This window comes from Trichomonas vaginalis, chromosome III (assembly GCF_026262505.1).
Source record: "Trichomonas vaginalis G3 chromosome III, whole genome shotgun sequence".
NCBI lineage: Eukaryota > Parabasalia > Trichomonadida > Trichomonadidae > Trichomonas > Trichomonas vaginalis.
The window spans coordinates 18,245,361-18,261,984 of record NC_067205.1 but is presented as its reverse complement, the minus strand read 5'-3'; the positions used below and the strand labels follow the sequence as shown (position 1 = coordinate 18,261,984).

The 16,624-nt window shown below is 28.4% G+C and overlaps 4 protein-coding genes across 4 annotated transcripts, besides 4 other annotated features; 1 reads left to right on the top strand and 3 right to left on the bottom strand.

Moving 5' to 3' along the window:
• Positions 1-576: part of a mobile genetic element that runs on past the window's edge.
• Positions 1-4,082: part of a mobile genetic element that runs on past the window's edge.
• A 256-nt stretch (positions 4,083-4,338) lies between these two features.
• Positions 4,339-5,353, bottom strand: TVAGG3_0723750 (protein kinase protein; the record flags this gene model as incomplete). Its single annotated transcript, XM_001302052.2, has 1 exon — positions 4,339-5,322. The coding sequence occupies one exon, from the start codon at positions 5,320-5,322 to the stop codon at positions 4,339-4,341; it is 984 nt and encodes a 327-aa protein (XP_001302053.1).
• A 1,499-nt stretch (positions 5,354-6,852) lies between these two features.
• On the bottom strand, positions 6,853-7,886 carry TVAGG3_0723740 (protein kinase protein; the record flags this gene model as incomplete). Its single annotated transcript, XM_001302053.2, has 1 exon — positions 7,333-7,886. A coding segment is annotated over one exon (554 nt), but the record flags the coding sequence as incomplete, so codon positions are not given.
• A 1,201-nt stretch (positions 7,887-9,087) lies between these two features.
• TVAGG3_0723730 (protein ubiquitination) lies at positions 9,088-10,391 on the top strand (the record flags this gene model as incomplete). The annotated part of the gene is made up of 1 exon (XM_001302054.2): positions 9,088-10,248. The coding sequence occupies one exon, from the start codon at positions 9,088-9,090 to the stop codon at positions 10,246-10,248; it is 1,161 nt and encodes a 386-aa protein (XP_001302055.1).
• A 65-nt stretch (positions 10,392-10,456) lies between these two features.
• On the bottom strand, positions 10,457-10,891 carry TVAGG3_0723720 (adenylate cyclase protein; the record flags this gene model as incomplete). The annotated part of the gene is made up of 1 exon (XM_001302055.1): positions 10,457-10,891. The coding sequence occupies one exon, from the start codon at positions 10,889-10,891 to the stop codon at positions 10,457-10,459; it is 435 nt and encodes a 144-aa protein (XP_001302056.1).
• Positions 10,892-10,899: 8 nt separating this feature from the next.
• Positions 10,900-11,199: a mobile genetic element.
• Positions 11,200-14,420: 3,221 nt separating this feature from the next.
• Positions 14,421-16,624: part of a mobile genetic element that runs on past the window's edge.

Below are 16,624 nucleotides of genomic sequence, written 5' to 3'. Positions count from 1 at the left end.
GCTAGTGTGTACAAATGTGTTTGTACAAATGTATAACTCTTTGTCAATTGTTATGGCACCTTATAACTTAAAAATCATTTTCATTAACAAATATAAAAGTGACAATTAATATTTTCATTAAATGCATATTTAATTATCAAAACAATGTCGATTTAGCTTGAATGTTCATTATAAATGTGTAAGTTTAGGAAAACAAAAAATAATTAATTCTCGCAAAGAAACTTATTTTAAAAGAACCTAAACAAAAGTTCATATAATAATAAATCTAAAAATAGATATTAATTTAAACGAGGATAATGAGAGAATGGGGATGTTGTAAAACAATGAGACTTAATGATCAAATAATTAAAATAATAAAATTAATTAAAGGAAAGCTAAAATAGTTTAATGAATTTTTATAGATTGATTACACAATCAATGTTTCTGTGTCAATGTACATCAATCAACATTGTTTCATTGAATTTTGTCTTTCACCAAGAAGATTCAAGAACAAAGTTTTGTAGTTTCAATAGATTGATTACACAATCAATGTTTCTGTGTCAATGTACATCAATCAACATTGTTTCATTGAATTTTGTCTTTCACCAAGAAGATTCAAGAACAAAGTTTTGTAGTTTCAATAGATTGATTACACAATCAATGTTTCTGTGTCAATGTACATCAATCAACATTGTTTCATTGAATTTTGTCTTTCACCAAGAAGATTCAAGAACAAAGTTTTGTAGTTTCAATAGATTGATTACACAATCAATGTTTCTGTGTCAATGTACATCAATTAACATTGTTTCATTGAATTTTGTCTTTCACCAAGAAGATTCAAGAACAAAGTTTTGTAGTTTCAATAGATTGATTACACAATCAATGTTTCTGTGTCAATGTACATCAATCAACATCGCTATCTGCTTTAAAAATCCCTTCTGCTAATACTTCTGTGTATTTTTTACCATTGCTATCTGTCCTTATTGCAATCATTTGACCTTTTATATCACTTCTTCTAAATTCTCTTACTTGTTTTAATAAGCAATTAAGTTCATATCCATATTCTTCGATTGAATCCATGTTCAGTATTTTCATAGCAGTATCAATGTCATTTCTGGCTGAAAACAATGCAATTTGTGAAATATCCATATCATATCCACATTTTATTAAATCCTCCAAATTTGATAGTTTAGTTGAAGAAATTATTGGATTGTCAAATAGTTTAGAGGCTTTTTTGACTCTTTTATTTCAATTGTCATATCTGAATAATGTTTAACATAATTAAACAATTGTATCTTCTTTGAATCTTTTTGTAATATAAAAGTCTTTAGTTTAAGATGAAATACTTTGGAAGCATATAGATATAATGATAGACAATGTATTTTTTGAGGAGTATTGACTTTTTTTAATTTTATTTCCATATTTGAGCGTGATAACCATATCAAAAATGAATAACCTTAATTTATAAATCTGAATTTGATTTTAATAATAAAAATAATATATATATATGTAATTCATGAGTTATATTTTTACACTTCATTTTACCTGAACAAATATAGCTGATATCAAATAACAATTTAATATAGAAATTGAAATTGTTATATATGCAATGTAAATACACATAATACATATATTATAATTTATCAATGATTATTGTCTAGACCAAAATTTGTAGATGGAATTATGCAATTTCTCAATTTAAAGTCCCAGCTGTTTGTATAACAACTTCATATTGAAATTTACTAATAAACACGGTAAGTTTCATAATTTTTATTATTATGATCTTACATTTGATTAAAATCGACGATTTTTCAATTGGAAAATAGTGCAAAGTAATAAAGAATATATTTAGCAAATTTTAAATTTTTTTCAAAAATTTTATGAAATAGAAGGACTAGCAAAGATTTAAAGGAAATTTGAATAAACTCATAGAATTTTTGAAAGAAGAAGGGAGATTTGAGAGGATTTTTGGTCAGAAAAATATAGAATTAAATGAATAATTGGGTATGATAAGATAAGTGAAGGTAAAAGATAATTTTAGTAAACGAAAACGTGTAAAGTTGAAGCAAGGTAATATTTTAATCATTTAAAAAAGAAAAAGAGGAAAACTTGTTCTTGAATCTTCTTGGTGAAAGACAAAATTCAATGAAACAATGTTGATTGATGTACATTGACACAGAAACATTGATTGTGTAATCAATCTATTGAAACTACAAAACTTTGTTCTTGAATCTTCTTGGTGAAAGACAAAATTCAATGAAACAATGTTGATTGATGTACATTGACACAGAAACATTGATTGTGTAATCAATCTATTGAAACTACAAAACTTTGTTCTTGAATCTTCTTGGTGAAAGACAAAATTCAATGAAACAATGTTGATTGATGTACATTGACACAGAAACATTGATTGTGTAATCAATCTATTGAAACTACAAAACTTTGTTCTTGAATCTTCTTGGTGAAAGACAAAATTCAATGAAACAATGTTGATTGATGTACATTGACACAGAAACATTGATTGTGTAATCAATCTATTGAAACTACAAAACTTTGTTCTTGAATCTTCTTGGTGAAAGACAAAATTCAATGAAACAATGTTGATTGATGTACATTGACACAGAAACATTGATTGTGTAATCAATCTATAAAAATTCATTAAACTATTTTAGCTTTCCTTTAATTAATTTTATTATTTTAATTATTTGATCATTAAGTCTCATTGTTTTACAACATCCCCATTCTCTCATTATCTTCGTTTAAATTAATATCTATTTTTAGATTTATTATTATATGAACTTTTGTTTAGGTTCTTTTAAAATAAGTTTCTTTGCGAGAATTAATTATTTTTTGTTTTCCTAAACTTACACATTTATAATGAACATTCAAGCTAAATCGACATTGTTTTGATAATTAAATATGCATTTAATGAAAATATTAATTGTCACTTTTTATATTTGTTAATGAAAATGATTTTTAAGTTATAAGGTGCCATAACAATTGACAAAGAGTTATACATTTGTACAAACACATTTGTACACACTAGCATATTGTAGCAGTTTATATTATAAATAAAGATTCGCTTTATTTTACGAGTTTCAAATTTAGATCTGAACCATGTTGAAGATCTTTCAAATCAATACGACAAATACATTTGTACACACTAGCATATTGTAGCAGTTTATATTATAAATAAAGATTCGCTTTATTTTACGAGTTTCAAATTTAGATCTGAACCATGTTGAAGATCTTTCAAATCAATACGACAAATACATTTGTACACACTAGCATATTGTAGCAGTTTATATTATAAATAAAGATTCGCTTTATTTTACGAGTTTCAAATTTAGATCTGAACCATGTTGAAGATCTTTCAAATCAATACGACAAATACATTTGTATACACTAGCATATTGTAGCAGTTTATATTACAAATAAAAATTCGGTATTTATTTTTATAACTTATTTTTTATTACATAGATTTTAATTCTAACCGAAAAATATTTCTAATCTATTTATATACATGTATTTTACTTAATGACATTGATGATATATGCAATTTATATGCACGTTTATCAATTATCAATATGAGCCATTGTATTGTTCATGGTAGTAATATTTGAATTTTAATAGTTGTTATCAACACCACGTAGCTTTTTGTCCTAAATTTATACTATTTGGTTCCGAAATAAGATTATAAATTTTTAAATTTAAATTCGACTTTTAAATACACTACTGATCGATTGCTTATATTGAGTTTCTGCTTTGCAAACAAGTTGAGGTTATAATTGTAAGTTTATTTGTATGAAATAAGAAATAATATATGTGACATTTGGATTTTATGCTACCATTTTTCTAAACAGGTGGTAGTGAGTCATTCACTTAAATATTGAGTAATCTTCAATAATGTGTAACGAAGATTTCTCTGAAACCATTAAAATAACGTATATAAATAATCGTATGTCAAAATGTGTGCCTATTTCAATTTTGCACACATTTTGACAGAAATTTGAATGAAATTTAGAGGTTTTTCTTCAAATTTGAATGATGCTTGTCAGAAAAAGTGTCAAAATGTGTGCAAATGTGTGCTATGTTTTTTTCTCCTTTATATTATTTATTAAATATAGTTTGTTGAGAAAAATCATTTTTATTATCATTATTTTTTTTTTCATACATCGTGATAGCTCTCCACGGGATATATAGTAGTGTTTATGAAAATATATTTAATCTTATAATCCTGAGGGCATAATAATATACTGATAAATCTAATTTGGCCAGACCTTATTGATAAGGATAAAAAAGAAATATATAAATAAATTTAAATTTACATGATTAAAATACAATATCATGGTAAAAGGCCTAATATAATCTTTTTCTAACAATTAATTTCATCTTATTCGTCATTCGGTCATTGAGCAGTTTAGGAGTTGACTTTACTGGAACTTGGGCTCTTGCAATAAGAATAGGAAGTGATGACTGCTTAGCTGTGCTTCTTTTTGAGGAAATCTCAGAATGGCTGATGCCTTTACTTTCCACCTGAGCGGTTTGGAGATATAAAAATAAGTCATCAGCAGACATTCTTTCTTTTGGATCAAACTTAAGGCATTTTTCAACCAATGTTCCAATTATTCCTCTTGACTGAATGTTAAGTGAAAGCTTGTTATGAAGGATATCCTTGATAAACTGAGATTCACTTTTCCATTCAAATGGAAAACAACCAGTCGATAGTAGGTGTAAAGTAACCCCGAAGGCCCAAATATCCGCTTTTCTTCCATCATACTCGGAATTTTTAACAATTTCTGGAGCGATGTACCATAAAGTTCCGCAGTATGTTGAAAGGACATCCGCATTTTCTTTTGCCAATCCAAAATCAATAAGTTTTGGATTGAATGAATCATCGAAAAGAATATTACCAGGTTTAATATCTTTGTGGCATATTCCTCTCTTATGCAAATAAGCAAGGGCATCTAATATTTTATAAGAGATTCTCACACATTCGTCAAATGAAAGATGAATCCCTTGAGATATCAATGATTGTAAGTAACCATTATGGAAATATTCCATAACAATCATGATAATGTCTTCTTCATAAATAATGTCAAAAACTTTGACGATTGATGGATGATCGAATCTTGAACATAAACGGAGTTCGTTCTCTAAATATATCATGTTGTTTTGACGTTGGATCTCTTGTCGACTAACAATCTTGATTGCAACGAACTGGTTTGTTTTTGTATCAACTGCTTGTACAACTACAGCGAAGCCACCCTTACCTATCTGTCTGAGGATCTTATATCTTCCAACCGAAGATGGGATCCTGATATGATTAGAAACATTAGACATTTTGAATTTTGAGAAAAATTGTTTTGAGAAGTCCTTTGAAATGTACCCTGCTAAATAAAAAAAATTTAGTATTTTATAGTAGAGAAAAATGTGCATATATACTACTTGATTTTGCACTTATCTATTTAAAAATTGAATTTAATCAGTAAGTTGGAAAGATCAGAAATCTCAATATATCATCTAAGTTGAATAAAAAAAATCATTTTACAATTTTTTTCTCAAAATTTTGATTACAATTCAAATTTCATACATATTAAATATTTGAACAATTTATTTGTACAAAATTCAAGAAGAAGATTTTTTTGGTTTTTGTCTTATTGGAAGTAATTGCAACACAAATAAATGTAATGTTTTTGGTCGGCTAAAAAAAGATTTTTTGAAATTAGTTTAAAATTAAATATCTATCCATTAGCATAAAATATTATTTATCGAGAATCCATGATTATTTTTTGAAAGTGAAGTAAATATCTTTTCAATACAAATAGAATTAATCATTCTGAAATTAATTTCCAATTATTTTCATATCAGCATATCAAATACAACCATATTACTAGCAAGAAAAAATAACGTGTCTCATACAAAAAATAAATATTCAAAATTTAATTATCTTACAAAACTCATACATATACGATATCTTGACCCACTATTTCAACCAATTTTAATACTACAATTTTGAATTATATTTTAAATTTCTTTAATATTACTTCCTTCCAATATCACTTATTATTATTCATCCGATTTTCGATATTTCTCTCAAATTTATTAATTAATATATTGATTAAATTACTTTAATATTATTCTAATCATGCATTTAAAGCGAATTAAAAAATCAATTTTTTATTATTTTTCAAGCATCTTCTCAAATTAATTTCAATACAATGTATCTAATCAAATTATTTTTATTGCTTGATACAATGTTTCCATTAATATGACTCCCTCTCTAACAATATTAATCAAAAAAATTCAATTCTATCAACAGAATTCACTCAATCAACAACAGATATTTGAAATATGACAACTTCATCGTTTCATATAGCACATACATTAGATGGCAAATCATACTATATGAATAAAAATACTCTCCTTCTCAAAATCATACAATTTATTTTAACATTCATGATTTTCAATTTAAAATCCATTAATCTATATACTTATATCCTGTTTTACATCCACAGTATTTGACAAATATTGATATATCACACTGAATTTAACATACAATCTTGACGATTAAATTTTATTCAATTCAATTTTATTATAATCAAAATACCATTTATTATCAACTAATTAAAATTTATAAGTTTTAACAATATCGGAAACTGCAAAAAAGTGACTCTCAACTTTTGAATTGATCATTCATTTAATAATAGCACCGGCCTTATTTTAATGATATATTTTAAAACAAATCCATCCAAAAGCTAATAATAATATATTTTTGCAAATTCTTATATCTTACATTTAACGCAAATTTTAACTTTACGACAATATTTTTTGAATCAAAGAGTTACAACATTGATTATAAGATATATAAGTCATACATATACAATTTACATGATTAAAATTAACAAATAATTAAAACAAACTTAAAATAATCTTTTTCTTACCAATATTTTCATCTTATTAGTCAATCTATCATTGAGAAGCTTAGGAGTAGACTTTAGTGGAACTGGAACCTTAGCAGCAAGGCGAGGAAGTGATGATTGCTTAGAAGCGTTTCTTCTTGCTGAAAACTCTGCAATACTGATTCCTCTCTTATCAATTTGAACAGTCTGTAAGTATAAAAACAAATCTTCTGAAGACATTCTTTCTTTTGGATCAATTTTCAATGCGTTTTCAATTATTGTACCAAGAATACCCTTTGGTTCAATGTATAACTCAAGTTTGCTCTGAAGAATATCTTGTACAAACTGTGATTCGCATTTCAAGTCAAAAGGAAGTGTTCCTATTACTAACAAATGCAATGTTACTCCGAAAGCCCAAACATCTGCTTTTCGTCCGTCATACTCGGCATCTTTAACTATTTCAGGAGCAATATACCATGCTGTTCCGCAATATGTTGATAAGGCATCTGAATTTTCTTTTGCTAAGCCAAAATCAACAAGTTTAGGATTATATGCATCATCGAATAGGATATTCTCTGGTTTAATGTCTCTATGACTAATTCCTCTCTTATGCAAGTAAGTTAAACCTTCCAAAATTTGATAAGAGATTCGGATACATTCTTCGAAAGAAAGGCGTATTCCATGAGAAATTAGAGACTGAAGATCTCCGTTTTGGAAATATTCCATAACAATCATGATAATGTCTTCTTCATAAATAATGTCAAAAACTTTGACGATTGATGGATGATCGAATCTTGAACATAAACGGAGTTCGTTCTCTAAATATATCATGTTGTTTTGACGTTGGATCTCTTGTCGACTAACAATCTTGATTGCAACGAACTGGTTTGTTTTTGTATCAACTGCTTGTACAACTACAGCGAAGCCACCCTTACCTATCTGTCTGAGGATCTTATATCTTCCAACCGAAGATGGGATCCTAATATGATAAGATACTTCGCTCATTTGAACTAAAAAAATTTGAAATAGTCAAATTTAAAAAATAATGGTCTAAGATTTTTTCAATATTTTATTATAGTGGAAGAAGTTATGAATCATGCGTAGATACGGTTATTTTTTAAAATACTCTTTTAAAAATTGAATATATTTTTCGTTAACCAGTCATCATTATTCACACAATATTTTGGCGCTTTTATGTTATATATTATATGTGTTTAACTATTGTATCAATTGTAATCTTATCACAAAATATTCATTAACTTTACTTTTGTTATTTTGCATATTCGAGTGAACCATGCATATTATTCCAATACTCTTTTTGGCCGGCTACAAATAGAAAATCGTGAAATTATATTAAAAAGATATCTTTTCGTTTTCTAATCTCATTTCATGAATATTATATTTCTGAAATTATTTTTTCAAAGCCTTGTAAATTGGTCTCAATTTTAATTGATTTTAAAATATGGAATATAATTTTAACCAAATTCGTAGTTAGTGATACTTTTTACACATATTTTATCTTATTTCAAGTTACACCGTACTTCATTCAATTCATTGATATTCAAAAATCCGCTAACATTAAAACTCTTTAAAAAGACACATTTAATCTAATTTAGGAATCCTCTTTTCCCTAAATTGAAACTTTTGTATTCAACAAAATTGTCAAATTCTCAAACGTAGGTATTTTTTAAACATTATTACTCCGATTTTTTGATTTTTCTGTTAAAACCGCTTTATCACAAAAAATAACTTAACTTTCTTCATTAATTATTAATATCGTAGGAAGCTAGTCAAATGAATAACAATTAAAATTATCAATTTTTTGATAAACTCTTTTTTTAACAGAAAACAAAAAAATTCACACAAAATATGTCATTCAATGTTATTTTTAGTCTGCAATTCGAATTACTGCTGACATACATATCATAATGCAGATTCATCAAATATTTCGGAATTCTTAGAACATATTCTTCATCAAAAAAAATGCTTCATCAAATCCATGAGAATCTTGATATATGTATCTGATTCATGCTAACATTTATCTTCGTCAGTTTAAAAACTTCTCATCTTTTACAAATTTCATCGGAATTTTACTTGTTGGTAAGCGTTTACACATATTTGTATAGCTTTGGTAGTCATCCATTTTTGTGCAAATTTAATTTCAGCAATTTTTTAAAAGAATTTTAACCGCAAAAAGTGACTATTAATGGCTGAGCTTTCACCAATTTCTCAAGAATTACTTCTCAAAGAAATTTGCTATATTAACAAAACAACGTTAAAATCTGATAAAACTAAAGTTCACATTGGTAATTTATTACTTTTTGCGCCAAAATTAATTAATATTGAACAGATTGATCAAGAACCATTAACAATAGAGTCTGGGTATGATTTTTCTTTATATAAAATTCTATTTGACATTTGTAATTATAATAAAGTCAATTTAAATGAATCAGAATTTTTATCTTTCTATAAATTCATCAATATAAATAAATTTTCCAATGCATTATTAAATTATGTAGATAATTCAGTTATATCCCAGCACAATACGGCACAAATCCTTAAAATTCTAGAAATCAAGTTCAAATTCGACAAAAATCCAATTAAATTTATAAATTATCTGAGTAGAAACACAAAAGATATTAGAGTAGATGATATTCTTGGTTTCAATTTCGATCTATTATGCTATTTCTTTGAAAATTTAAATTTTGATTTCAATTTTATTGAACAATTTGTTCTAAAATCAAAAATAAAGGTGTTTAACTTCCATATTACTGATATTGACGAAGAAAAGAAAGCAAAATTAGTGAAATTGTTTGATTTCAGTCCAATTATCAAAAAACAAAACAAAAAATCTCAAAAAACAAAGAAAATCATCAAAAAACTTGAGAAACCAGTTGATTACACGCCTGATTTATTTGATGCTGTTTACAGAGGATCATTGGATTGTGTTCTTTATAATCTTCAAGAAGATCCAAAGAGAATAAACGAGAAAGATTCAAAAGGAGACAATTTTCTTTGTTGTGCAGCAAAATATGGACATTTAGAAATCGTGAAAACTCTCATTGAAAAAGGTATTGATAAGAACAGTCAGAATGTGAATGGACAGACAGCGTTGAGCTACAGTTCGAGTGGTGTTGATGTAGAAATTGAGGAATACATGCTTCAGAAAGGTTGTGATCCAAAAATTTGTGGAAATAATGGATGGACTCCTCTTCATGATGCAGCAATGTTAAGTACTTATAAAATGGTTCAAACTCTGCTTAAATATGGAGCAAATCCTAACGCAGTTGATGAAGAAGGTAGGAAACCTGTTGATGTTGCAATTGAAGATGATATAATTGAACTTTTGCAAAATGTTACAAATTGAGGTATTCATAAGAATTGAAATCAATATATTCATCATAAATAAGTACTCTTCTTCATGATGCAGCAAGTTAATCATCATTATTTAACAAATGATATCAAGATATTTCATAAGTTGCTAAAATTTTTTTTCTCCCTCAGAATTTTTAACAAGATAAAAATTTTTTTCAAATAAAAGATATAAAACTTTTTAATAAAATTAACAATACAAATTACTCCTTTGAGCTCATAAGAAGATTCAAAGTGTTTCCAGGATCTTCTTTGTTACAATAAGAAACAAAATAAGTGAGCTTGTTTCCTTTTCCTTTGAGATAAATTTCTCCTCTTTCTTCAATATTGAATTCTAAGTTTTCAATCATCTTCTTTGTTTCCTCAGATATTTGAACATTTCCAGGGATATCTGTTGATTGTAATCTCGCTGCAACATTGATTGTATCACCAATGATGTCGAATGTTGGTTTATCAGTGCCTAAAACACCTCCAATCAGTGGTCCTCCGCTGTTGACACCAATTCTTATCTCAAGGGAAGAATCAAGTTTAGAGTTGATTTCTTCCATTGATTTCTGGCAATTTAAGCAACATCTTGCTGCATCTTCTGCGTGATTTATCTCCTTTCCTTCTTCTTGGAATAAACCACTCGCCGCCATATAAACATGAGATATAAAAATTGCTCACATTTGCTCACATTTTGGCACTTTTTTGTACGTTTGTCAAAAAAATTGTGAGGAAGATCTCACAAAAATAGTCAAAATGTGAGCAAATTTTGAGAAGTGCTCACATTTTGACATACGATTATTTTCATACGTTTTTTTGATGAATTCTAATAAAACTTCATTACCACTTTCAGAACGAAGCGTAACTTTTCAGCACGTAACGCTCTATCATGTGTAGTGACATATTATTCAAAAAAACTCAGATTGCTTATCTTATAATAACAATTTCATTAGAAAAAATGGAAAAAACCAGAATTTTCGAAAAAGTGACACCAACTATTAAAGTTATTTTATTACTAGATTTATTTACAAATTATAAGATAATATCATTAACAAAATATATTTTTAATATAAATAAAAAAACTTTTTTATAAAAAAATTACAATCAATCGATAAATATTATAAAACATTTATTCCAAAAAATTAAGTAATAGGTGGGATCCTGCATATAATATATTTTATGTCATAAAGCTTACAAATTTTAGATGGACCACAGTGAGAATGTGAGTGGTTAATTTAAAGGTGGTCTGATAAAGATATCGAAGCTTACTCAACACAGTATGAAGCAGTTTCTAATACACAATCTTACTAGTGGTGTTTCGGTCGCCAGCGCTCTCATAGGGGTGCTGATTTCAAAAACCACTACTTCAAATTATTCAACAATACTCAATGCAGCATGAAGCAGCTACTACTGCTGTATCTTACTGGTAGCGTTTTGGTCGTTGGCTCTTGCACAGTCTCTCAGATTTTCAAAAATTTTTTTTCAACACTATCTTGTTTCGCTCTCAGAAAGCTATCCTACAAAGACATCGAAGCTTACTCAACACAGTATGAAGCAGTTTCTAATACACAATCTTACTAGTGGTGTTTTCGGTCGCCAGCGCTCTCATAGGGGTGCTGATTTCAAAAACCACTACTTCAAATTATTCAACAATACTCAATGCAGCATGAAGCAGCTACTACTGCTGTATCTTACTGGTAGCGTTTTGGTCGTTGGCTCTTGCACAGTCTCTCAGATTTTCAAAAATTTTTTTTCAACACTATCTTGTTTCGCTTTCAGAAAGCTATCCTACAAAGACATCGAAGCTTACTCAACACAGTATGAAGCAGTTTCTAATACACAATCTTACTAGTGGTGTTTCGGTCGCCAGCGCTCTCAGGGGTGCTGATTTCAAAAACCACTACTTCAAATTATTCAACAATACTCAATGCAGCATGAAGCAGCTACTACTGCTGTATCTTACTGGTAGCGTTTTGGTCGTTGGCTCTTGCACAGTCTCTCAGATTTTCAAAAATTTTTTTTCAACACTATCTTGTTTCGCTCTCAGAAAGCTATCCTACAAAGACATCGAAGCTTACTCAACACAGTATGAAGCAGTTTCTAATACACAATCTTACTAGTGGTGTTTCGGTCGCCAGCGCTCTCATAGGGGTGCTGATTTCAAAAACCACTACTTCAAATTATTCAACAATACTCAATGCAGCATGAAGCAGCTACTACTGCTGTATCTTACTGGTAGCGTTTTGGTCGTTGGCTCTTGCACAGTCTCTCAGATTTTCAAAAATTTTTTTTCAACACTATCTTGTTTCGCTCTCAGAAAGCTATCCTACAAAGACATCGAAGCTTACTCAACACAGTATGAAGCAGTTTCTAATACACAATCTTACTAGTGGTGTTTCGGTCGCCAGCGCTCTCATAGGGGTGCTGATTTCAAAAACCACTACTTCAAATTATTCAACAATACTCAATGCAGCATGAAGCAGCTACTACTGCTGTATCTTACTGGTAGCGTTTTGGTCGTTGGCTCTTGCACAGTCTCTCAGATTTTCAAAAATTTTTTTTCAACACTATCTTGTTTCGCTCTCAGAAAGCTATCCTACAAAGACATCGAAGCTTACTCAACACAGTATGAAGCAGTTTCTAATACACAATCTTACTAGTGGTGTTTCGGTCGCCAGCGCTCTCATAGGGGTGCTGATTTCAAAAACCACTACTTCAAATTATTCAACAATACTCAATGCAGCATGAAGCAGCTACTACTGCTGTATCTTACTGGTAGCGTTTTGGTCGTTGGCTCTTGCACAGTCTCTCAGATTTTCAAAAATTTTTTTTCAACACTATCTTGTTTCGCTCTCAGAAAGCTATCCTACAAAGACATCGAAGCTTACTCAACACAGTATGAAGCAGTTTCTAATACACAATCTTACTAGTGGTGTTTCGGTCGCCAGCGCTCTCATAGGGGTGCTGATTTCAAAAACCACTACTTCAAATTATTCAACAATACTCAATGCAGCATGAAGCAGCTACTACTGCTGTATCTTACTGGTAGCGTTTTGGTCGTTGGCTCTTGCACAGTCTCTCAGATTTTCAAAAATTTTTTTTCAACACTATCTTGTTTCGCTCTCAGAAAGCTATCCTACAAAGACATCGAAGCTTACTCAACACAGTATGAAGCAGTTTCTAATACACAATCTTACTAGTGGTGTTTCGGTCGCCAGCGCTCTCATAGGGTGCTGATTTCAAAAACCACTACTTCAAATTATTCAACAATACTCAATGCAGCATGAAGCAGCTACTACTGCTGTATCTTACTGGTAGCGTTTTGGTCGTTGGCTCTTGCACAGTCTCTCAGATTTTCAAAAATTTTTTTTCAACACTATCTTGTTTCGCTCTCAGAAAGCTATCCTACAAAGACATCGAAGCTTACTCAACACAGTATGAAGCAGTTTCTAATACACAATCTTACTAGTGGTGTTTCGGTCGCCAGCGCTCTCATAGGGGTGCTGATTTCAAAAACCACTACTTCAAATTATTCAACAATACTCAATGCAGCATGAAGCAGCTACTACTGCTGTATCTTACTGGTAGCGTTTTGGTCGTTGGCTCTTGCACAGTCTCTCAGATTTTCAAAAATTTTTTTTCAACACTATCTTGTTTCGCTCTCAGAAAGCTATCCTACAAAGACATCGAAGCTTACTCAACACAGTATGAAGCAGTTTCTAATACACAATCTTACTAGTGGTGTTTCGGTCGCCAGCGCTCTCATAGGGGTGCTGATTTCAAAAACCACTACTTCAAATTATTCAACAATACTCAATGCATCATGAAGCAGTTTCCAATTCAACAATACTCAACACAGCATGAAGCAGTTTCTAATAAATATATACATATATAAATATATACATATATAAATATATACATATATAAATATATACATATATAAATATATACATATATAAATATATACATATATAAATATATACATATATAAATATATACATATATAAATATATACATATATAAATATATACATATATACATATATAAATATATACATATATAAATATATACATATATAAATATACATATATATATAAATATATAAATAACAAAATATAATCAAAAAATAGTGTTTGGAAATTTAAGGTTAAGTGTCACTTTTTCGTAAATTCTACCACACTCCGCTCTATCATGTGTAGTGACATATTATTCAAAAAAACTCAGATTGCTTATCTTATAATAACAATTTCATTAGAAAAAATGCACGATTTCACGCTAAAACTTTGAAGCAATTCTTAAATTCGGATAAAAAATCGATATGTATTACACTTTAAACTTCAAAAAATGGTTCAAAATTTAGACTTAGTTTATCTTAACAATATAGCAGATTTTAAGCCGAACAAGTAGGAGTAATAGAAATAGCTCTTGAAAATAATTACAATTAGTAATATGTAAGTCAAAGTTCGAGTATTCTAATAAATAAACGTTCCGGATTTTCTTTACTACAAGAATCAATACTTAATATATAGAAGCAACAGTAAAACTTATTAGAGATTCAAAAAGAAAGTTGACTAAAGAGAATCTTTTTATATAAGTAATTTTATTTTTTTGAAATACGAGATCGAATAAACATGTATTTTATTTTATTACTATAATAATACGTTTTTACATAGTAAGAAAGTTTAGAGACTGAAATGAAATTAAAAATTGAGAAAAAAATAAAGCTTTTCTATAAAAATTCATATTAATATATAGTATAATGATATTACAATTTATTGATAGTTGTGTTAGAAAAAAGGTACATTCACTATTTTTGACAAAATTTTAAATTTTCATGGGGTTGTAAATCTTATAATAACTAGATGAATAAGGAATAAATCCCAGTATGATGTGCATCATTATATTAAACACTATATGTAAGGCTGGTGATTCTATTAACACTTATGAAGATCTATAGTATTTGAGCAGATAAATTTGATAATTTCCAAAACTCTTATATTTCAAAATTAAAGTGTGCGAATGCATTTAAATGAGAGCAAAAAGAGATTGATGCTGTTAAAACTATGTGTTAATTTGCAATTATTTCGCATCACAAGAACTACCCAGTAAATTCGGCTATCTTTCTTTGCAATTATTCTCCATTATACATATAATATAATGGTTAGGGTTTGAAGAAAAGTTACTAGAGAATTATTGACTTTTGAAATAATGCAGAATTTTACTTGAAGAAATCATTAATTTATGAGTTCCAAATTGCTAAGCATGACGAAGGATCATTAAATTTGCTACAATTAAATACACTTATTGCAGAATTAAGATTTTTGAAATTAAAAGTTTGAAATATTGCCTTTTTGAATAAAAATTTAAATTTTATTATATAAGCATGATAATATCTTATAGAAATAAAAGAAAATATTTTAAACCATTCAAATATTTTGAATGTCTTATCAATTTAAAATATTAAAAGATAGCTTGATTTTATCATCATTAGTTGTTATCAAAGTTTTCTTCTTTTGATGAACAACAGTAAATGATTTGTTAATTACTTGTCTTCCTTTTTCGCAGCAAAATCGAAAGTTATGATGATAATCTTGCTCTCAATTTTGAAACTCTCTGATTTACAAGTAAGCATTCCTTTGGAAAAGCAGTCCTATTCTGTTTTCAAGATATTTTAAAGCCTCAATTTCATACAATGCGCAGATCTATTCGAAATTGCAAGAACTCTCAAGAAAAATGCAGCAGCAAAGAAGATTCCATAGTTTCTAGCATCAAAAATTTACAACCTTAATACAACAGTTAAAGAGAAGCTCGAAAAGAAAATATTTAACCATAAAGCTGGAAACCATTCGATATCTACTATTGGATCTAATAAAAAGTTAATTATAACATATTTAACATGCTATTTGTTGACTTTGTTCCATTATATTACCATATATACCTTTTTGAAATCTAAAATATTTTTACAATTTTAACCATGTGTTGTTGAAACCATATATCAATCTTAGCTAAAGTATAGTTTATGAGTCTGTCACCATCTAACGTATGAATTTTCAAAAATGTCAAATATGTTCATTTTTTCTGTAGATTCAGCCATAATTTCACGTTGTTATACTATTCAACTATTATTTAATATTTTTATCGATTTAAATATATGATGAGATGCTTAGTTCTCCTGGAAATCGATTTTTAATCGCAATTTTAACTTTCCAAAAAAAATTCAAAAATAAAAATCCCTCTCAATTTTCTAAGTTTTATAACTCGCCAAATCTCTAGCCAAATTTTTTTGGCCCGTATAAATATTGTTTGGCACTATATAGGGATGCTATTTATCATATTTTCATCCCATTTTACTGTTATCACCTAGTGAATGTACCTTTGTTAGAAAA